General features: G+C 47.7%; 1 protein-coding gene and 1 long non-coding RNA gene across 4 annotated transcripts in view; one reads left to right on the top strand and one right to left on the bottom strand.

Moving 5' to 3' along the window:
* The window catches only part of PTCH1 (patched 1), a 111,502-nt gene extending 90,219 nt beyond the window's left edge, over nt 1-21,283 (bottom strand). The window contains exons 1-2 of one of the 3 annotated variants that reach the window (XM_053409173.1): nt 20,785-21,283; nt 6,632-6,824 (exon numbers count right to left, since the gene is read on the bottom strand). In XM_053409173.1, coding sequence (XP_053265148.1) covers nt 6,632-6,824; nt 20,785-20,847 — 256 coding nt within the window. In that variant the 5' untranslated portion in view covers nt 20,848-21,283. Of the gene's footprint in view, nt 1-6,631; nt 6,825-8,465; nt 8,856-20,784 lie in introns of those variants that run through there. The other 2 variants (XM_053409172.1, XM_053409174.1) reach the window with 2 other exon arrangements.
* On the top strand, nt 12,016-20,851 carry LOC128423720 (uncharacterized). The gene is made up of 4 exons (XR_008332820.1): nt 12,016-13,539; nt 13,597-13,629; nt 18,656-18,746; nt 19,660-20,851. It is a non-coding gene; the product is annotated as an uncharacterized LOC128423720 (long non-coding RNA).
* Nucleotides 21,284-23,401: the final 2,118 nt, after the last annotated feature.

Genomic DNA, 23,401 nt, shown 5'->3' with positions numbered 1-23,401 from the left:
CTAACCAAGACTCTCAAAGACGAGTGCGGCAAACTATACAGAAGCAAAGGGGAAAGAAGCAGAGTTTTTGCTTCCTCTTTTCAGACTTCTGGCACTATGTGCAAAGGAGTAACTTGCCCTTTCTCCCTTGAGGAAATAATCTGGGGCTATGCATCTTGCCATGTGGAGAAGCTAGAGTTCCTCCCACCCTTTGTATGGTGCACACAATGAAACCATGTGCACTGTTGTCTCCTGCCTATTTCCACCATCCTGTAATGTGTGAAATCATCCTAAGTCAGGCATGGCCAAATGTGGCCCTCCAGCTGTTTTGGGACTACAATTCCTATCATCCCTGAACACTGGTCCTGTTAGCTAGGGATGATGGGAGTTGTAGTCCCAAAACAGCTGGAGGGCCAAGTTTGGCCAGTCCTGTCCAAAGTGATTCTCAATACAGTAAGCCCACAATTTACGGTTATGTTCCGTGGATATAAAGCCTAACACCAAAACTACACTTAGTCAAAACCCAGTGCTTTTTTCTAAAAAGTATGTTTAGGGGTCCTCTCATTTTCCTACTCATATTGAAATACTGCCCCTCAATGAGGCCAAACTTAGATTCACAAAATGCTTAGGGGTATGCGTACCCCCAGGAAAAAAAGCACTGTCATTGGCGGATGGGACTGCCAATTATGTATTGCTTTGTAACGATTTGTTGGGTCTCTGGACCGTAATAAAGACTGATGATGATGATGATTGCCAATATCATTTTCCTGGAACCTTGTCCTCCCCTCTTGCCCCTTTATTTTATTTTTAAAATTTGCCACATGCATAAAGCCAAACACGTACAAGTTAAACGCACATAAATTGTGGGCTTACAGTATTCAGCTTTAGTCCAATCCTACTACAGTTATACCACAGTACTGTGTAGAAAAAAGACAGCTTTATTTGAAGCACAAATCCTCATTCTTTTATTTAGATACCGACATTATCTTCCTTCATATTACATGATAATTAACCACACTCTGGGCAGGGGCCATTGAGAGCATATCCAAAACAAGTTATACGGTAGCTTGTACAAAAGGGGGCAGGCTTGGAAAAGACAGTAGCCCCCATGATCCATTGTAATGGATTGATTTGAAGTCATTTCTGCACCGATAAAGTAATTTTTAGCCTCCTCCTCCTGACCCGTCCCATAATTTGCCCAACCTGCCCTTTATTTTGCCCAACCAAAGGTGGCAGCCCTACAGCCACCCCGGGTTCCCCATTTCTGACTTACACAATGAACGAACCAGATTTTTCAAGCTAGTGTCTCCCACTCTGTTTTTCATTTGGTACTCTCTTCTGTTTATACTTTTACCCATGGAAATATGCAACTGCTACTCATCTCGTTTATTTGCATATCAGTCCTGTTCATGGCCATAATATTTATATAGTACTCTTTACTGAGGACAATACCACCAGGCCTTTTGCTGTTGCTGCCTATGGCTCAGTGGGATAAAAGGAACGAGAGCCAATTTAAAAAGCTAAAGTGCCTGCTTGTTTTAATTAACCCTCCTAGGAACATATGAATGTCTAAATTTAGAGTTACAGTTTTTATATTGGGTGTCATATTGAGATTTAATAAACTGCATAAAATGTAGTGCTTAAGTGTATTAGATAACAACAACAAAAAAAATGTTGAGGTCAACTTCATTTAGCTTTGATAGTAGAAAGCCAGGATGGGTTGGGGAGAGATTATTCCCTCAGTAACATAAAAGGAAGTCAGAACAGTGGCAAACCAAGCAGTTACTTTATATCATATTTTTCCTTCTTCTCCCAGGAGTAATATTTATATTATGCATTCAATCACAGAGGAATTGTCACTGCAGTAATCAGGAGGTTGCAGGCATTAAACTGTCAGGAGAAGTAGGTGGTAAGAGATGGGACCATCAATCATGGAGGATAGATTACGTGTGTCAGCCAAGACAAGACGACTTCAGACCTAAATCCACGCGCATTCTTGTAAGCCCAATTTCAGTCAACTAGATTTATGAACATGCAAATGAGTTCAGGCCCACAGCCTAAAATAGCTGGAAACGGAATTTTTCAACATTTGGTCAAAAGTTGTGGATATTCACGTGCTGCAAATGAAGAACTGAACGAACTGACTGTATAGGCTCCGCTGAAGGACTCCCCATGAAAAGCAGAGACTAAAAAAGCTGATTAAGAGCACCATTTTGATCAGCCTCTGAAGGCATAGGCTTACACACTGCAACACCTAAGAAGTGTTCCACCAGATCAGACTGTCTAGTCCAGTATCTTGTTCCTCACGGTGGCCAACCAAATGCTTCTGGAATATTCCAAGGAGGGCATGAAGACAATAAGCCTCAGGAAGCCTGAGGTGACCCTTGGGGCAGTTCCCCCCTCTATCCACCCTTCCCTGTGCCCTGAAGCAAGTGAAGCACAGCAAACCTATGCCATCAACTCCTAAAGAGACTATCAGCTGGCCTGAGAGAATTGTCGCTTGGCATCTTACGCCATTTATTTGTTTTGCTATTTTAAATCTTTTAACTGCCTTAGGTGCCTTGGCAGAAAGGTGGTCTAAAAATAAAATAAGTACATGAAATAAATACAATAGTATTCATTGATAGATCCATCCTTCATTCATCTGTCTAAACGGCCTTCATAGTTAACAGCCTCCTCGCCATGTTCATTTATGAAATTCGCTGTCATTATTTAGTTCTGCGTTACATAAAGCAATACTTCACTTTGTCTGCTCTTATCTTCTGCCAGTCAGTTTCATTGGATGAACTCAAGTATTATGAGAGAAGGAAAGAAACTTCTCTTTATCACTTGCTTCATGCCATGTCCAATTTCATAACCCTATACCACACCCCCATATTAGCCACTATTTTCCTCAACTGAAAATCTCCAAGTATTGTAGCTTCCCCTCAAAGGGATAGTGCCCCGATCATTTTCATAGCCCTTTTCTGCTTTTTTCTCTAACTGTATGATATCCTTTTGGGGCTGTGGCAACCAGAACAGCACAGAATATTCCAACACATTTGGCCACATCATAGATTTGTACAAGGACATTCCAATATTGACAGTTTTGTTTCTGATCCCTTTGCTAGTGATCTCCTAAATGGAATTTGCCTTTTTCACAGTCGCAGTTCACAGGGTTGACATCCTCAGCGAGCTATTCCTATTAATCTATTTGCTGATTGACTACTTCAAGTTCAGACCCCATCAGCATATATGCCAATATATATGCTGTGTCAAGATTATTTGCCTCGAGGTGAATCACTTTACACTTACTTATATTGAACTGTTTTTGGCATTTTGCTGCCTATTCACCAAGTTTGGAGGGATTGTTTTGGAGCCCTTCATAGTCTGCTTGGGCTTTCACCACCCTGAATAATTTGGTATCGCCTGCAATCTTGGACACCTCCATACTCATCCTTATCACTAGACAATATCCAAAAAAGTTAAAAGCACCAGTCACAACAGAGATCATTTGGGAAGTCATTTCTCGTGTTCACAGAGCTCCCAAACGTTATGTCCATTATGTCTCCAACCCCTTTAAACATACAGGCCCATGTGTTTGCCAGAATGGATGAGCTGTAGCTCGGTGGTACAATACAGGCTTGGCAAGAAAAATAGACAATCCTTGAGAAAGAGTCCTTTCTGAAATCCTGGAGAGTCACTATGGGGGGGAAATTGACAATACTCAAGTCAGCGGACCAATGGTCTTAGCCAGGCTTCCTCAACCTCGGCCCTACAGATGTTTTGACACTATAATTCCCATCATCCCTGACCAGTGGTCCTGCTAGCTAGGGATCATGGGAGTTGTAGGCCAAAAACATCTGGAGGGCCGAGGTTGAGGAAGCCTGGTCTTAGCTTCCTATGTTCCAGAGTGTTCATGCATTCTGTCCACACAAACATGCGCTTGGCCAAACTTGGCCCTCCAGCTGTTTTGGGACTACAATTCCCATCATCCCTGACCATTGGTCCTGTTAGCTAGGGATGATGGGAGTTGTAGTCCCAAAACAGCTGGAGGGCCAAGTTTGGCCATGCCTGGTAAGACAACTTTATTCACTACCTGCCCTCATATACCACGGATTGTGTTGGCTATAGGATATTGAAGCAACTAGGAAGTCCTAACTGTTGTATTGTGGTGTAGCGGTTTAGAGTGTCAGGCTAGGATCTAGGAGGACAAGGTTCAAATCCTCACTTGGCTATGAAGCTCACTGGGTGACCATGAACCAATCACTGCCTCTCAGCCTAACCTCACAGGGCTGTTGTGAGATTGAATGAGGAGGGGGGAGGACCATGTGTGCCCCCTTGAACCCCTTAGAGAGAAAGGGTGGGATATAAATGCAATAAATTAACGTCCTTTCCCACAAGTAAATGGTTCATAATCGCATTAAGGTTTCCTTTTCAATTAAAAACTTGATGTAGCCCCCCCCCCACACTGTCATCGGGAACACAACTTATGGGGAAGGGAGGTTTAAGTGAAAGTTGCCTCCTTGTGTGGTGATCAATATAAGAAAAAAAAGCTCTCATTGGCATCAATGGGATCCACAATGCTACATGTGGGAGGGGAAAACATTTTCCACTGATATTGTGGCTGGGAAGGCAAGATTTGAGCCTCCTTCTCCATGGACTGCATTCCTGAGGTAAATTCCTATAACAACATCAGCGTTTTAGTTTTAGAAATCCCATTACATGATTGCTAATCATTTTGCTAGTGTAATGTGTAGTTAGGTCCCAAGTTATTATTTCTAGAACTGACTATGGTCACTGTACATCACTTACAGGCCCTGTAATACAGTGGTACCTCGGGTTACATACGCTTCAGGTTACATACGCTTCAGGTTACAGACTTCGCTAACCCAGAAATAGTACCTCGGGTTAAGAACTTTGCTTCAGGATGAGAACAGAAATTGTGCTCCGGCGGCGCAGCGGCAGCTGGAGGCCCCATTAGCTAAAGTGGTGCTTCAGGTTAAGAACAGTTTCAGGTTAAGAATGGACCTCCGGAACGAATTAAGTACTTAACTCGAGGTACCACTGTACACTGCAGATAACATTACATGAACATACAAATAACATTTCTTTATGCTTGAAATTCCACAAGCATTAAGATTTGTTTTCTAAAGGCTCTTAGGTTGTTCCTGCTAAAGACTGCAGTATGTTTGGCACTGGAATCGATAAAACAGGATTGGGGTATATGTTGCCCTCCATATCTTGCTGGACCCATTATCTCTGACCATTGGGCATGCTAGCTGGGGCAGATGAGATTTGAAGTCCAGCAATATCTTGAGGGCCACCTCTGTTGCAAAAAGTACACTTCATTTCTCATCTCCTCACTCTTCATGAAGCAAGCCCGGCTTCTTTCTTTTACCTGAGGTAGGATGATGAGTGGGAAGAATTAACTGAATCAATGTTTTCTGAACATGAATATAGCCATGGTTATTCTAAAGGCCACCACATTACCAAATGTAAACCAGAAACTCCTTCACCAATCAGTTTAGTTGTATTAGTATTAAACACCAGGCCTGCCAAAGTGCATCTACTCACCAAACTAGACCTATTTTACCCAAAGCAGGGCTGCATACTCGCTCAAGACAAACCTGTTTCTGAATAAACTGCTTAGTCTATAGACTTTCTTCCCAACATGTTTTTTTTTAAAGAAAAAATGTTATTCACACCAAATACCTAGGTTTTGGGTACCTCTGAAGAAAGCATCCCTTTTAAAAAAAACAACACCAAAAAAAAACAGCAATGGAAGCCTTCAGTGAATAAGGGCATCCAAAACACTAACCAATCCATTTCTCAAATGCCACTCAGGAAAATCAGATAAATTACATATACACAGACACACATTTTCCACATTGTTCAAAAAGCAGATGTTCAACAACTAACATTAAAAAGTATATCTGGTTTTAAAAAAACCCATTGCCTTTAAAAACACCCCCCCTTAACTTTCCCCCCTCCCCGCACCGGAGATCAGTAATCTCCTTTGCAAACATTCCAACCTAGTTCCAGTCTGTGCTTCACTTTTCCATTTTTTTTTACCTTGAGACAAATGTTTTTCCCCCTCAAAGCTGAAAGCTGTCCAAAAAAACAGGACCACACACAAGCACAGCCCTACCGAGCTGTGCTGATCACGTTCCTCCTGTTCCTGCTGCTGCTAAGGACACACACACACACACACACACACACACACACACACACAATGGCGGAGGGGGTGGGCTGCTTTCCAGACAGACTTTCCTTTCATGCACTTGAGAGGAAAGAAATAGTCAACTCACACAACCAACCCCCTGCCCTAACACCATGATCTCCTCCTTGCAGGACACACAGGCAGAGACAGAAGGAGATTGTTGCAGACTTGTGGGGTACCCAGCGAGTCTCCCTTCTCTGTCTCTCCTTTTTTACCACACACTGCAGCCCCCCTCCCCGCTCCCCCCTCCATTTGCACCTCCCAAAACATTACCCTCCAGAATAGATTACAACTTGTGTACAGTCCATCTGGCCTGCAGCCAGCATGGGCCGAACAATGAACTATTCCCCCCCTGATGAGAGGAAGAAACCCCCCCACACCCCGCTCCAAAAAATAAACTTCAATTTCAGCAGGGGGAAAAAAGGAATAAGGCTACGGATCAAACCTTACCTTCCACCCAGAGCTCCTCCACATTGGTTTCGAGATTGGCTGCTCTTAATCCCACAGCAAAAGCCCCGAATATCAGAAGGCCAACCACCAAAAATTTCCCACAGTTTTTCTGAATGTAACAGCCCAGTTTAAATAACAGTCTCTGAAACTTTGCTCTTAGCCACAGTGGTGATTTTCTTCCAGTAGCCTTTCCCTGTAAGACAAGGAAAGGTTTTGTCAATGAAGGGCCTGTGGAGACTCACACACCACACACACTGTGGCGAATTATTGCCAATAAAGAACATAATATACCCACACAAAACAATAAGCATTTTTTTCAAGCATCACAATGTGACAGTAACTTGACAGGCCAAGGTATTAGGCGGTCACCTCTACAAAATATTTCCACACACACATATACATATACACAGTTGCTCACATACAGAACAAAATACATTGTGAGGTGGGGTTTCTTTTTTTTTTTAGCTGATAACTACCCTGTTCATAAATCAGTTCAGACTGTTGGATTACATCACAACTGCAAATGTATAAATGTACACACTCCCTTATCAAAAGCAGCCTAGTCCCTTGCCTTCTCCCTAAAAAAGCCACTCGATTAATAATAATAATAATAATAATAATAATAATAATAATAATAATTCGGTAAAGCGGACATGGAGCATGTGATTTTCAACAGACCTGTCAAGGGGTGGGGGTGGGGGCTGGGGAGAGAGAAAGACCATTTTCCTGTCCTGTCCTGAGGGGCTTTATGGGGTAGGTAGCAAGAGGAGCCTGCTTAATCACAAATTGTTGCCATCATTCATTCCTTGCCTTCCCCGGCTCTTTAAGCCCCCACTTGGTAGTAAACTCTCGGCCCACGTGGTCCACAGCGCCCTTAACATCACAAGCTAATAAGAGTTATTCATTTCCATACGGTTTGGAGACGCTGTGTGATCTGAATTAGGAAGCAGAGCAGCCATCTGTAAAGTTACGACAATATTTGTGGACGGAAGAGGGCAGCCACATGGATTTCTTGCTCCCACCCCCACCAAAAAGCCTTCAAAAAAATAAATAATAATAATAATAATAATAATAATCTGCTCACTGAAATGAAACGATCGGGCCGAGAGGATGCTGCTAACTTTGAACTCCCCGCCCCCCTCGCCTTCGGTAATCCCTGCAAAATTCCCTTTTCCAGAATCGCGAGTCTCAAGGCGAAGCGAGAGAGCGTGCGCGCAATCTTTGACCAGAACCGGGGAGATTTAAGGTAGCAATTTGTTTACAACTTTCACTCTTGCCGCTGGAGGTGAAACACGACATTCGGTGAGATTTCTTTGCTATGGAAACTTAACCCGGAGAATAAAAGCAAAGCCTGTGTGTGTGTGTGTGTGTGTGTGTGAAGGGGGCTGGGGGGTGTTAGGTAGGAATGTAAAGTATTGGAATTGTTTTTTTCTTCTCTGAAACTTTTGCAGAGCTTGGACAGAAAATTAAATCCGAAGGGAACGAAAGGAAAGAAAGACATGTGAAAAAAGGGGGGGGGCAGAAAAGACCCAGAGATCACCAAGGAGGATGGGAGGGAAACAGAGAAATCATCCCGGGTAACTTTAATTAGAGATGTGTAAAGCACAAACAGAGACCCCAGGAAAAAGTGGCTTCGAGGCGGGAGGGGAAAAGCAGGACTCTGTCTCACTCTCTCTCTGCCACTAAGGAGTCGCGGACACCCACACACCCCCTCGCACACATGCATAACTAGCATTCTCCCAGCGTTTTATTGGCGACTCTTCCCTTTCAACCACCACCACCCCTTTCGGAGAAAAGGAAATTCCGGCGAGGAAGCCCCAGCTCGGGGAAGCACCTTGGCTATCTGCTCCAAGGCGAAGCCTGCATCACAGTAGCTCGGCCGCTGCAGATATTCCGGATCGGGAGGCGCGGCGCGTCTGTTCCCGCCGGTCCTCCTCCGCCTCCTGCTGCCGCTTCTCCCCGGCTGATCCGGCTCTCTGCAGCCGCCGCCTCCTCCATCGCCGCTGCTGTTCTCCGGCTCGGAGGCATTAACAGCTGAGGCCATGTTGCCGCCGCACAGCCGGGGCTGCCGCCGCCGCCGCCGCTGCTGTTGTTCTGGCGACCCAGGGGCTGCGTCCCGCGCGGTTCCCCCCAGCGCGCTGCTGTTGCTGCTCCGGGGCGATCCAGCGGAACCGGGGGTGGGCTGGCTCGGGGGCGACGCTCTGATGCTGCTGCTGCTGCTGACAGACCACTTCTTCATACCGAATTGGCTGCTGCTGCTGCTGAAGTCGCTGCCCTAGCTGCTCCCGGCGAGTCAGACCCCGAGCCTTCCATTGCAACATTTCGCGAGGATCCGGAGGTCGCCGCCGCCGCCGCGTCCCACATCCAGTGTGCGAGGGTGAGCGGGGCCAGGCGCTCTCGGCGGGCTCGCCTTCCCCCCGCCTCGTCCTCTCGGGCTGCGGTCGCTCTCCAGGCTCCTCACCGTCCGGCCGCGGGAAGAAAAGCCAGACTCCCCCTCCGGTCTCCTTTTCCTCGCCGAAGCAGAAGGGGGCTTGAAGGGAGCCTTGATCTCAGCGCTGGTGGCGGCGGCGGCGGTGCTGCTGCTGCGGCTTCTCCTCCGTCTCGGTGGGCTGTATCATTCTGTCTGGGTGCAGCAGCGCTGTCTCTTAAGATCTCCCCGGGCTCCCCGTCTCCTCGAGATGCGTGTGTCTCTCGCTCTTTCTTCCTCTGCGTGTATGCAGCAGCAGGCAACAGCTCCCTTGCTTCAATAGCTGAGATGAAGGAGGGGAGGTGGCGGGGGGGAAAGGCACTCTCTCCATTTGGATAAAGAGGAGGAGGAGGAGGAGGGGTGAAAGGGAGAGGGGAGAGCGCGGGGAGGGGGGGCCGAGAGAGAGAGCTGAAATCCCGCCCCTGGGGCTGTCAGATGGCTTGGGTTTCTGGCCTGCGATTGGCTCGACGAGGGCAGAAATTACTCAGCAAACATGACTATTATTAGCTGCTTAGCAACAGCTCACCAAAGTAGAGAGACCACCCAGGCAGGCGAGCCTTGTGTGTGCATCTCCAACTTCAGGGGAGCCGTAAAGAGAGCCAGTCTTCTTTGCATGCAATACTTCCATTAAGGAATGCTTCTCTTTTTTTCCTCTCTCTCTCGCTCACTCCACTCATTTCTCTCTCTCCCCCCTTCCTCCTTTTTTCTTTTCACGAAAGTGTGTGTGTTAAGCAGAAGGAAAGACCGTGGAAGGCGGCGGAGGGGGGGGGGTTTAAGGGGGGGAGAGTTGCGTTTTAAAAAACTAACATACTGTACTGAATTTCCTCACGATCGACCTACTAAAATAAATCTCGGTTTATTTATCCCCCCCCCCTTTAAGAGGAAAGTGGGACCGTGGGGTTGGGGGCAGTGCGGAGAGAGAAAAAGGAGGCAGAGAGACTAGCGATACCCGAAGCCTTTAAAAGAAAATCCCTTTAAAGACACTTTGGCCTCAAGCTGCAGCGAATACTGGGGGGTCCAAGATGAATTCCTAGACTTGCACAAATAATGACTGCGGTGCGCAGAGCCAGATATTTCTCTCTCCTCCTCTTTTTTTTGTGAACCGAAAAGAGAAGCCTGCGTTCCTTACAAGAAAACAGGCAGCTGTATTAAGAAAAAGACCACAATGAAACCTTAATACTTGAAATAACAGATTGAAAAGCCGAAAGCAGGCAAGTTGCTCGCTTCAGGGCTGGGGGCGGGCGATCCACTTTTTATAATCCTTAAGAGCAAAAGTCTTGCTGGCGGATGCTTTAAAGCTCCAGACCGCTATAGAAATAATTGCACCATCTCTCCATATTTCCTCGTGTTGTTTTTAACATCAGTCGCGATACACGCGCGCGTGCGCATATATTAAACCGCATGGTGTGGTCTTTAATGGGGTTTTTTTTTGCGGGGATAACACGATTAACGTCCTCGTATGTGGTGTAACCGGAATATCATGTTTCCCTTTTATTTTTCAAATGTTTAGTTTGCTACTCTATAGATTACCCAGAGCGAAATTGCGTCCTAGTTACTCGACCACCGCCGCCGCCGCCGCGACCCCGAGCAGAATTCAGAGCGTGGAAATTCTGCCCTGCAAAAAGAACGCGAGATCCTCGTGTCGTATGTATGTCCTCCTCCTCCCGCCACCTCCGTGAAGCCGCGTTCCCTCTCTCTCCCCCCTTCCACTTTTCGGCTCGGAAAAGTTACAAGAGTTTTAGTGTTGGTGGAGGGAGTGAAATGGGAGAGTGTTGCTTTAAGGAGAAAGCTTGTGTGTATTCATTGAGGGAAAGACCGGGGCGAGGGGGGGGGTGGCAGCACCGCACATTCAGAGAAAAGGAGGCCGGCCCCGGGGGCGGGCTGAGGCTTTCACGTGACTGACTGGCTCGAGGTTGTGCAAACAAGGCTGGGCTTCCCTTCCGCACGAAATCTGGCTGCTGCAGTGCCGCCTCTTCGCTTTAGCGCGCAGAAGGCGAAGCGCACGGGAGTCCAGTCCGGCTCCGAGCAGCTAAGCGGGAAAGGAGGCACCGCGCCGTCCCACCCCTTTCTCCCCCCCCAGAGAAAAATGCCAGACAAGCCATAGTACATTCCTAAAGGAGGGCTCTCCCCTTCACGCTGCCCAATAGCAAGCCGCGACCATTCCTGCTAGCCAATGGCGAGGCGACAGAGGACTTTTCCATTCAGTTCTGCGCTACATTTCGGGGGGTGGCGTTTTGCTGCTCCAGCCGGGCTCGGAGGGGATCAGAGCGGCGGATTCGCACCGGCCTGACCCTGATCTCAAATGCTCAGCGGCTCGCTCTGCAGATCTTTCTCCGAAAAGCAGTTGTTGCGGCGATGTCCGGTTATCGGTTCCTCTCTCCGCGCCTCCCCGGTTGGCACCAGCGGCAACCACGCGAAAAAGCGCGCTGGTTTCTAAAGAAGTCTCGTTCCTCCCAAGGCACGTGTTGACTTTTTGCAGAGAGGCAATCGCAAGGCGAGGAAAGCTCCTGCTAATTATAAAAATCCCGTAAGGATAATTAAATTGGGATGGGGAAACTAACTGGGAATTGCATTTGGGCTACGATCCGCAAACCGCTTCCTCCGGAGCAAACAGTTAAATAAATCCCAGTGGAACTTCGACCTTGCTTGTCGACATCAGAGGGTGGTTACTGGTGTTGCGGTGTCTATTGTTCAAGAAGTGGCAGTTTTAACCATTTGCAGGCTACCGATCCGCATCAGCCGCTAACGCAACGCAAGGGGTTTGTGGGTTGGTCTGAACGTGGCCATTTGTGCTCTGCGAGCAACCCCTCCCTGGGAAGAGGCTGTTTAGTAGAGCGCGTGTTCAACCCTCACTGTCGCCAGATATGGCTCTTGCCTGAACCCTTGCAGAGCCAGTGCCGGCAGTGCCGAGGTTAGATGGGCCAATGGTCCGAATCGAATTGTTACAATACCGATGAGACAAATACACCAGTCGATGGCAAACCTTTATTCTGAATGTGGCGGTGATTTGGAATCACTACCCTACTCCAGTTTCACCTTGTCAGTCACTCATGCGGATTAAAATGCCACCCACACACGCGAAAGCACGTATTGGAAATCAGGCTGTGGTAGTTACAGCACGTTAACCAGTCTCAAGTAAGGTACCAGTACTTACTGCCTGGAATAAAATTGGCGTGATGCATGTGGGAACTGGGAAGACAAAAGCAAAATACTGCTAGATACAGGACTCGCGGGATAAAGCCATGTATAATTCCCCGAAGCAACAATACCTAAGGCGTATCCCATAATAGCATCCCTTGGTTGGCGTGCTACCACCGTCCTCCTCTACTTCTCTGCCAGCTTTTCAAGCATCAATAAATTCCCAGTCCTAGAACAGGGTTTACTTCCGAGCTAACATGACCAGGATAAAGCTGCAAAGAAGTCCCTCCCCGGGGCGGGGGTCACACTTCTGTGGGCCTGCTCTTCCTTTTGCATAATTCCTCATTGCAGACCAACCCCTCCCCGCGCCTTTTTCCTTTCCAAAGCCCTCGCCCTATGCCGGTTAAAATGTTGGTCCCCAAACACAACCTGGCGGCTCAAATTTAACAAGCCCTATCTTAATATCCTCCCCCTCCCTCCGCCCCCCTCTCCCTGTGGTCTGGTTAATTTCATACACAAGAGATGAATTACCGAAGGGATCTAATTGGCCTTGTTTCTGCAATATTGTGTGTGTGTGTGTCTCGGTGTAAAAGTCTCCTCTCGACGTGGGTGGTCGGAGCGGAGGACGTCTCCAATTTGCCTCCTGGCTGATGCGCACGAAAGAGCGCGGCCGCCTTCCTCGCGAGCACGTTGCCCCTGATCCATCTGTCCTCCCTTCTTTACATTGGTCCGCATTGTTACCTTTAATATGCATGGCCCGCGCATGTAGCTTGCGCCTGGGCAGCAGGATTTGTCAACTTCAAGGAATCGCGAGGCGGCTCCTGCGGATTTAAGGGAGACGGAGCGCTGCCTTTGTGTGTGTGTGTTATCGGGCTCCACGGGCCCGGCCTGCCTGCCGTTCTTTGGCGTCTTGCTTTTTCCACGTGGCCTGGGAGAATGGAGGGACGAGGCGAGGCCTGCAGCGGGCCCGGGCCAGCCATCGCTCCAGCTGGCCTTTTCTTTCTCGCCTGGTTGCAGCGGGATCTGCATTTCATTAGAAACCTTCCCTTGGCGCCACAACAATCGCCCTTGCAAGCAATCTCGGTGCACCGGGACCAGCCACCATAGAGAAGTCCTCTTGGTGGCGAGAGAACTTCCAGAGTTTCGATCTGTCCTTGCCATGCCGAGGTCGTAAAGCGAGGCCTTGCAGCATCCGGTTACATTCATAAAAAGAGACGACGTTGAAATAAACCACCTGCCTTCACGTGGGGGCGGGGAGGGGAGAGGGAGGCAAGACGTGAAACTCTTCAAGCAGTTGGCATGAGTGTGTTTGCATCCTCTTTTCACGGTGCAGCCTGAGCCAATGCGTGTTTTGTTAGAGGAAAGTCCCCGGCCTTACTCAATGGGAGTACAGGTAATTTGCAAAGCTTTAAGCGTGCAGTGTTTTTTTTTGTCCCCCCCCCAAATCCCCCCAACCTATCACAACAACCGAAGAATGAAGTATTTGTCCCTACTTGAGAAAAGCTAAGAGAGAATGTCAGTGGCAGAGATAGGACTGTCACTGAAATGAGACTTGGAACAGACAGGTGTGTGCCTCTGTGTGTATTACAGAGACCACCACACCGCTTCTCACCTTGAGAAGAGTCGCTCTCCCTTCGTCTTAAACAATGATTTGAACCAAGGTTGGCCCCTGCTCAACCTGTTGGCAATTTCAGGGCAACTCCGGATAAATACTAATAATGAGCTGGATTCAGCCATCCCCATGAAATCAATGGGGCTTGAGTTAGTAATGACTAAGGAGTCATTACATTTACCTCCGAGTAGGCATACTGTACATAGGAGGAGGGATTCAAAACAACAAAATCGGGACTGAGCAGTTTTAGACGTGGGTACACGCGTGTTTCTGTGCATGTATGAACAAGGACACGCGTGACTTTCCTAACTTAGTACAGGCCCGCTTTTTACACTTGAACAAAGCCCAGACTTAGTGTGTTGTGATGAGGTTCACCTTTGCCTGGCTGGCTTCCACTTCGGCATCCTGGGCGGTTGCAGCAGCAGCAGCAGCGTCCGCGCAGAGGCTTTTGCAAGCAGCAGCCGGGGCTTGGGAAAGGCCCCCGAACGGCAGGACTCAAGCCGCCCTCGCCTCGGCCCCCGCCCGCCCGCCTTCCTTCTGGGTCCCCTCCTCGGCAGCGTCAGAAAGGGAACCGCTCGAGCCAACTTGTCAAAATAATGCGGCTAATTACCCCTGATCTCCTTTAATGGCAGGCTGCTTCGCACGCCACAAAGGAGCGGAGGAGGGATCGGCAGCGCCTACGCGCAGGAAAGCAGGCGGGTCGCCCCGCAGAGATCTCCGGGCAGAGAGGGCCACCGAGAGCCCCGAGTTCACCAGGGAGGGAGGAGGGAGTTCGTCAGGATGGGAGGCCCCTGGGGTAAGGAGCATGGGAAGGGCATCCCAGTTAGGGAGGAGGCGCCCGTCCAAAGGGAAACCCTCGGGGCTGGCGAGCCAGACCCCACAGGTACCAAGGGCAGCATTACAATTTCCAGGAAAACTTGGGACTGCCTCTCTTCATTCGGAAAGATGAGCTTCTTAAGGCAACAAGAAAAGGACATTTTTAAAAGCCTGAGTAGCTAGTCCTCAAGATGGTTTTAGTGGTTTGTTTTTAAAGATGAGAGTAGAAAGGCTACAAGATGGAAAGAAAGGCAGAGCACGTCTGTGGAAGACTGATTTTTTTTTGGCCTGTGCAGCTTTCCAAAGGTACACATAATATCTTGCACCTGGCAAATCCCCCATATGACTGTACAGTGATTAAACTATAGGAGCGCTGTTATTCTGTATATGTTGTAGAGAAAAAATGAGAAAGACACCACCAGCAGCAGCTGAAAGGGTGGTCCCAGGTTTAAAAGCAGGATGCATCTGAGAAGGTTGACAGATATTACTCTAAGGTCTATCCAGCTATATGGACAGTACACGGGTGTATGCCCTCTGCCAAACTCCAGAGTCCTCCCTCCACCTTCCACTGAACCGTCTTACCATCCTGAGGATTAGAAACTCAGGCTTAAATCAATAAATAAATCTCGCAGTGGTGGGAAAGCTGTGCCACCCCCATCGACTCTGACTCCCATGGCAATTGGTCAGGACTGATTGCAACTCTGGCAATACTTGGAGGGTTACAAGACCTGCCCCACCTCCATAACACAGTGTCTTTTAAAATGAGAAAAACCAGTCCCAAGCTCTCCTAGAAGTCAGCCTTCTGACTGGGGACTTTCTACCTCTCCAAACCCAGGACTTGGTGCTGACAGAGACTATTTGGTTGTGGTTACTTTGTATTTGGGGACGCGGGTGGCGCTGTGGATTAAACCACAGAGCCTAGGACTTGCCGATCAGAAGGTCGGTGGTTTGAATCCCCACGACAGGGTGAGCTCCCGTTGCTCGGTCCCTGCTCCTGCCAACCTAGCAGTTCGAAAGCACCTCAGAGTGCAAGTAGATAAATAGGTACCGCTCCGGCGGGAAGGTAAACGGCATTTCAGTGCACTGCTCTGGTTCGCCAGAAGCAGCTTAGTCATGCTGGCCACATGACCCAGAAGCAGTACGCTGGCTCCCTTGGCCTATAGAGCGAGATGAGTTGGCCACGACTGGACCTAATGGTCAGGGGTCCCTTTACCTTTACTTTGTATTTGGGGTTTTCAGTGGTGCTATTTTCTTTCTTAATAAAAACATACATGAAATTATCTTCACATGATAAGCTGTAAGATATGACCCATAGAAAAACGAGGGCCCAAAGTCAATATTTCCAACTTTTATCTTTGTGTGTCGCAGGTATGACAAATCTTCATGCATTTACGTACACACACCCACACCCCACACCATCCCCAAATATGCATTTTGGGAAGAGAGATCAGTTTTCCTTTTCAGTCTGAAATTTATCACTGTGAGCCTCTCTTAAGTGAAAGTCAAGAAGAGGGGAGATGTTTGAATTTTTAAGTGTAAGGTAAACAGCTGGTGTTAAGCAGTCAGTTATCTCCTAGCTTTTCAAGAATGAAAGCAAAGGAGAGGGAGGCAGATAGTAAAAGAAGAGACCACAGCAAAGTGAAAATGCTGTGAAAATTTGCTGTCCAGCATAATCAGCTCCATTAAAACTAAGCAGTTGCTTTTTTCTTGACTGTACCACTTCAGGCTACAGGAGTGGAATCCATTTGTGTTCTGCTTTTCTAAGAGGAAAGCTCTTGCATGTGGAAAATCACAATGTTGAAGTGATAGGACAAACCAATCTCTCTCACCCATACTCTTTTTCTTTGTAAAGGGGAAGTTTACTTACCGTATTTTTTGCTCTATAAGACTCATTTTTTCCCTCCTAAAAAGTAAGGGGGGATGTGTGTTCATCTTATGGAGCGAATGCAGGCTGCGCAGCTATCCCAGAAGCCAGAACAGCAAGAGGGATCACTGCTTTCGCTGCTTTTCCCTCTTGTTGTTCTGGCTTCTGAGATTCAGAATCTTTTTTTCTTCTTGTTTTCCTCCTCCAAAAACTAGGTGCGTCTTATGGTCTGGTGCATCTTATAGAGCGAAAAATACGGTATTTCTCTCTCTCTCGTGTGTGTGTGTGTGTTGAGGAACTTCATTCAGACATTGCATCTTCCATCTGTAGCCAAGGTGTACTACTTGAATCCATCGTTTGTATAGACTAGACTGCCTCTCATCAGCTGACACAGGTTCAGGGGTAAGGGGCTTAATGTTTTCTTTCCTGGACCAGTCAACTGATTTATGCATTATATAAACAGAATGAGATAGGAGGACTGGGAAGCAGTAATTTTTTGTACCATTTCAGGGTACAGGTGGAGGGAATCATATTCTGAATGCTCTCCAAAACTTCTCTTTTAGTTGCGTTGGAAGCAATTTTGAAAGTGGGGAGGAATATTCCCTCTCCTCAGTACTCTTATGCAAAATGAGCCTCATTTCCCAATTCCTGCATATGGTAAGCTAGCACATCAAAAGACAAAAAATGTAATCCTTTTGATAATGGTAGTGGTTGTGAGCGGTAGACTTGTAATCTGGTGAACCGGGTTCGCTTTCCCACTCCTCCACATGCAGCTGCTGGGTGACCTTGGGCCAGTCACACTTCTCTGAAGTCTCTCAGCCCCACTCACCTCACAGAGTGTTTGTTGTGGGGGCAGGAAGGGAAAGGAGATTGTTAGCCACTTTGAGACTCCTTCGGGTAGTGATAAAGCGGGATATCAAATCCAAACTCTTCTTCTACCCAACCTGCAGTCTGAAACAACATAGTCTCGAATTCTAGCACTTCCTAGAATAAGGCCTGAAACATACCTGAAGCAATCATCTAGCTGAAGCTAAGCAGACCAGAGTCTGCCTAGATAAGATACTCCATCAGAACCACGTTTATGCTCCTTAGGGTTCCATGATGGAAGAAAGGTGAGATATAAGGGGGAGAAACTGCAGGAGAATGAAGGGTTTTGTGGCTCTCCTTGCAATGTCTAAGAATCCCAGTTTTAATCTTGTGCTCTGCTAGAGAAAAAACTGAAGTTACACTGGTCATCACAGGAACATGGGAAGCTGCCTATGCTGAAGACAGAACATTGTACCATCTAGCTCAGTATTGTACGTTGAGTAGAAATGGGCAGCTGTTTCATTCATTCTCAGCCCTCTCTGCATCCAATGTGGATACTCTACCACTGAACTATCACCCAATGGGTCATAGCTTTTCTCAGAAGAGCTCTTCTCCGTCTTGCATGTTCATCCTGCCTCCCATTAGGCAAAAGGCAGGTTTTAATGCCTATGATCTCTGCCAAAGAGCAAATTGGTCACAGTGTGTTTGTGTGTGTGCGCAAAGCCTTGCAATGCAATCCCATTGACCCACGGCTGGATCCACACGTTTACTGGAGATAGAGGCATGAGAAATGAAAAGGAAGTAAAGCAATTCAGTCTCAGTGCCTGCCTTTCTTTCAGGCTGCTAATCCGGTTTACACATCCCGCCTCCGTCTCTGAATGGACTGCGGCAAAGGCAGAAGAAATAAAAGGTGTGTGTGTGTGATAAGGATAAAATCAGTGAGGACAGAGATATTTTAATTCATAGATTTCTGCCCTGTCAGGTTTCCATCTGCTGCATCCTGAAAGCAATTAGGAAAGGGAAATTAAAAAGGGGGGGGGGTTCTTCCCCACTTTCCTTTCCAATACTCCCAGTGCAAAAGGCAAACCTCATTTCCCAGTGCCTTGCAAGAGTATTACAATCCTGTGCCACAGTCTGTAAATAAACGAATCAAAAAATCAGATTGATGAATCAGAAAAGTTATTTCCTTTTTACAGAACCTTACTTAGGTGTGTGGATGTGTCCATTAACCAAAGTCTCTGGGGATGGCCCCCCGCTCTGGTTTTATTTTTAACTACCTTGAATCTGTACTGCCAGATTTTTATTTATTTTTTTGTAAAGAAACCCATTTTCCAGGAAGAAAGCCCAGACTGTCCTATGGAAGCTTCTGCAGACAACAGTTCCATTGATTTCTGAAGGACTTGGAACACAGGTACACCTAGTGAACACACCGTGCCCTGTAAACTGTGGACTCACAGTTTGCTTGAGGAAAACAGAAAAGAAGTATGGGAATGCAAGCCCACTGTTGAGAAGTCCCCTGTTCTAAACGGGGTACCGACAGCCAAAGAGGAAGACAGGTTGCACAAAAGCCAAGGTTAGGTTGGAAGGCTCCAGTATTTAGCATGTTTAGAACGGTTCCCAAACTACCCACACAGGCAGTGTGGTCCAGAGTAGAGGACCCTGGAGAAGGGTGTCTGGGTTCCAAGCCTTGAGGGCACCCACAAATCTCACTGTGTGGCCCTGTCACTGCCTTTGCAATAGGACTAGGAACCTTTGGCTTGCCTGATGTTGGACTACAACCCCCATCAGCCTTAGCTATTCTTAGCCATGCTGGCTGAGGTTGATGGGAGCTGTAGTTCATCAACACCTGGCCAAAGGTTTCCCACTTGCTCTCTACAACATCAACAGTGCTAAAGAAACAGTGGCCCTGTCAGGGCAGGACTTGGGGAGAGATATCTGTTCAGCAGATTGAGCAAGAGGGTCCTGAAGCTCTGCAGGGCTGGCTTTTCACACTTGGCAGTAAATGAAGTAATTCATCTTGCCCTCTGAAGGAGGGGCACCTCTAAGACCTTTATCCCCAGAGTCTGGAATGACACAACTACATCTCTGTTTTTAAAAAGGGAAGGGTTACTGATACCTACCACAAACCTCACCTACTCCCCTGCCTCCACCATTCCCAAATGTTGCCATGATTGATGCATAATGAAATGTTAGTCCTATGCATGCCACGCCAAGGTCTGGGGAGAGTGTGCTGGGGTGTAAGGGATCGGTTATTAAATAAGAGGTGTGCAAACAACCGGTAGGGTTCTCCTTTTTAATCGCTGGTTTTCTATTACCTGCCAAAGTTTGGCTTCATGTTTCATGACGAAAACGTCCCATCCTGTCGAGGAGGCAACTGTTAAATCCTAAGCTGTAAGCGTCTTAAACGGGACGTCCGACGGATCACCGCCACTACTAACGAGCAGCGACCCGTGGCTAGATCACACACGCACAGAGGGATCCCTCTCTCCCTGTCTCTCGTTCTCTCCCCTAGCCCTGATCACCACGACAGTAGATTGGAAGACACGTCCGGAAAGAGCCCATCTTCCCCCTCTCCACACTGCGCTTGCTCGGAAGCAAGCCCCATTCTGACGTGCAGGGACCCCCAACAATCGTGTTTGAGTCCCTCGCGAAGCCAAGATCAAGCTACAAGCCGCTTACTCCAGAGTAGCCTCAGAGAAGTCGGGGGGGGGGAGAGAGAGGATGCTGCAAAGCTCGTGGGAAAAGAAGAGCCCCAAACTAAGTAACACGAAGTTTGTGTTCAGACAAGGATTGTAAATCAATCAGATCCACAACTTGGCAAACTCGCCTCCCCTTTTTGTTTTAAATGCCAGTTAAAGGTAATCCTGGGTGGTTGTGTTTTTTTTGCGGGAGGGGGGGTGAGAGAGAAGGCAACCCCAGCAGACACGCACGACTTAATCCTCCCTGAAACACAACAAAATCCAACGCGCTGTCCAGCAAATTTTTCTCCCAGGGAAACAAATCTCTCTCTCTCTCTCTCTCTCTCTCTCTCATTCCCGGGGAGGGGGACTCCTCGCGGGCGGAAGGCAGGGTGGCGACCCTATCCAAGCGTGAAAATAGGATCCCCGAGACCTCCTTGGACGCGAATTATCACCGATCAGTTCCGTCCTCGCCACCCCCAGCGGCAGCCGCCCTCCTCGCCCCCACCGCCAAACGAGACGCTGCCTGCCTGGGGGGCTGTGTGTTCCTGCAGTGACAGGAGCGAGGCGAAGCTGCCTCCCCTCCGCCTCCTCTCCCCCAAGCAAAAAGCCATCCTGCGTTTCCTTCCTCTTGTTTCACCCCCCCCCCGTGCCAGGATTTGCCCTCTGCCAGGAGATCTCTCTCTCTCTGGATCCCCGCTCCCACCCACGGGTGCCCCCCTTCCTGTTTCATTTCCCAGCCCAGAGGCCATTTTCCGTTGCATCTCTTACCATCTCCCCGCTGAGCCCCTCGGTGGGGCAGGGTGAGCTCCCGGTGGGGCCGGCCAATTTCATTCAGTGCTGCCGCCGCCGAGGCAGAGGACTTCGATAGGAGCACATCGGTTTTCCTTTTTTTCCTTTCCCTGATCCTTTCCCTGCTTGCCTTCCACGCTCTCTTCTTGCCCGCCCCTCCACCTTCTCTCCCGCACCTCCTCCCGGGCTCCGAAAGGGAACAGAAAGTGTAAAATAATAATAATAATAATAATAATAATCCTCCTCCTAGGTTGCAGGCATTCTGCAGAGTGCTGAGCGGGCTCACAATTGCATGCCTGTTTCTATTAAGCGCTCCATCGTCCTCTCTATGTGGGTGGTCTGGCTTTCTCAATAGGCAGGACCTGTCAGGGTCACGTGATGGATCCGAAAAACTTCACCCTTTTTACAATAAACTCCAGGAAAGCAAAGTAAACCAACGTAACGTGCTATCAGCGCAGACCTCCTTGGGTAAACAGGCAGGTCAGCTTCCCCGAGATGGTCCCTGGAGTAGATCCCAGGCATGAAATTGACAAAGTGGTAACAACAGCCCTCTGCCCCCCCTTCCCTCCCTCCCTACGACCCTTTTCTTCTCCGCCTCTCTCTTCCCCCCTCTATGTTCATTTGAAATCATCACCCATCTCAGCAGAACATACAAATCTTCTTTCATTCTTGGGCATAATTCGCTTTAGCCTCCCTTCCTTTCTTGTCCTGGAAGCAGAATAAAGTTGTTGGTTTTTGTTGTTGTTGTTGTTGCAAGATGTGGGGGGGGGGGAGGTGCCGGAATGCAGAGCCCCTTCTTAAAATAAATACAGGGTTGAATGTAAAACGAAGAGAAAAGGGGGTTCGGAGTTTTCCCTCTGCTGAAATGTTTACCCATTCCACCTAGGGCTTGGTTTACAAATGTTGGACCCTTCGGGATTTATTTATGTCAATCCTTGCATTTTCCCCCTTCTTGTTCCTTGAAAGTTTCACTAGGAAGAAGTCTTTGCCTCGAAAGTGGCAAGCACACAATGCAAAACAAATTGATGGAAGATATCACCGGTCTAATCAGTCATGACTTTTGTCTGTTTTGTCATTACTGGGTAACTCACATTTTCAGATAGTCTTCTGTTTTCAGAGGTGGGAAAAGAATAAAAACACAGCCTATGGCCTATACTGGCAGCAACTGGGTATAATAACAGCATTATGAAATGGGTGGGGTTTGTTTGTTTTTAAAAGCACATCTTATTTAATTGATTCAAACATGGGAATCAGAACTCTTATGACATCCACTAGTAACAACTTATTATGAAACCAAGAAGGAATTGCTCCACTAGTGCTTCAACTGTATGTTTCCTGCTGCTACTGAACAGAACATTATTTGTCCAACAGGAGCAACATCCTTATTATAAAAAATCTCTCTTTGGCTCAAATGGAAAAAGGTGGTCATCTCAGAAACACGAAATCGTAAAGGTTTGTTCTGTAAAGGTTTCTATAAGCATCACATTGATGAATTGTTAGCAGCAGCAACAACAGAATCCGTTCCAATTAACTGAGTCCTGTGGATGGACTTGAATAGACATCCCCAGGTGGAAGTCTTTTCCGTTTCTTAATTTGATTTATTTCAGTGTTTTCTTTATTATTGCATTTGACTCTCACCCTCCCCACTGTGTCGTCACATCAGCCCTGTGAGGTAGGTTAGGGTGAAAGACTGTGACTGGCCCAAGGTCAACCAATGAGCTTCATGTCTGAGTAAGAATCCCCAGATCCAATACTCTAACATTATACTGGTTCACCTTTTAACTGTGTAGCCTAGGCCAAGTCCCTTTTTTTTCAACCTCAGTTCTCCATCTGTAAAATGGGAACAATGGTCACCTTCCCAGGGGTTCTGGAAAAGAGAAATACAATTTTCCTACCCAATAGTTAGGGTAGGACAGAGCATTCCCCATGCAAATGGAAAGTGACTCTCAATATCTTCTGCACTATCACAGCATATTGGGGAATACACACTGTTTGCAGGGTTGGGTAGGTGCTAGCCATGGTAGATGCAACATGACTCTGCAGTACTTTATGGAACTTGATGGCTGTGGCTCAGTGATACAGCACATGTTACTTGATTCAATCAGTAGCATCCCCAGGTAGATGTGGAAGGCACTTCACCTGAAATCTTGAATAATGTCTGTCAGTCAATGTAGATCAGAGACGGACAACCTGAGGTCCTCCAGCCATCACCCATCAGCTCCAGCCAGCATTCCAAATTAGGAATCATGGGAGTTGTAGTCAAACAAACATCTGAAAAGTCACAGGTCACCCATCCTGGATGTAGACAACACTGAGCTAGACGAACCCATAGTCTGACGCTCTATAAGGTTGCTTCCTATGTTCCTTTTTCTCACCATGGAATTGTGATGCTTCTGGTGGCTGCCTAGCCTGCCTAGGTAAACCTAGTCCTGTTTACATACTAATACAATGGTACCTCGGGTTAAGTACTTAATTCGTTCCGGAGGTCCGTTCTTAACCTGAAATTGTTCTTAACCTGAAGCACCACTTTAGCTAATGGGGCCTCCTGCTGCTGCCGCGCCGCTGGAGCACAATTTCTGTTCTTATCCTGAAGCAA

The sequence above is a fragment of the Podarcis raffonei genome, chromosome 11 (assembly GCF_027172205.1).
Source record: "Podarcis raffonei isolate rPodRaf1 chromosome 11, rPodRaf1.pri, whole genome shotgun sequence".
In the NCBI taxonomy this organism is placed as follows: Eukaryota; Metazoa; Chordata; class Lepidosauria; order Squamata; family Lacertidae; genus Podarcis; species Podarcis raffonei.
This window is presented reverse-complemented; position numbering and strand designations above follow the sequence as displayed.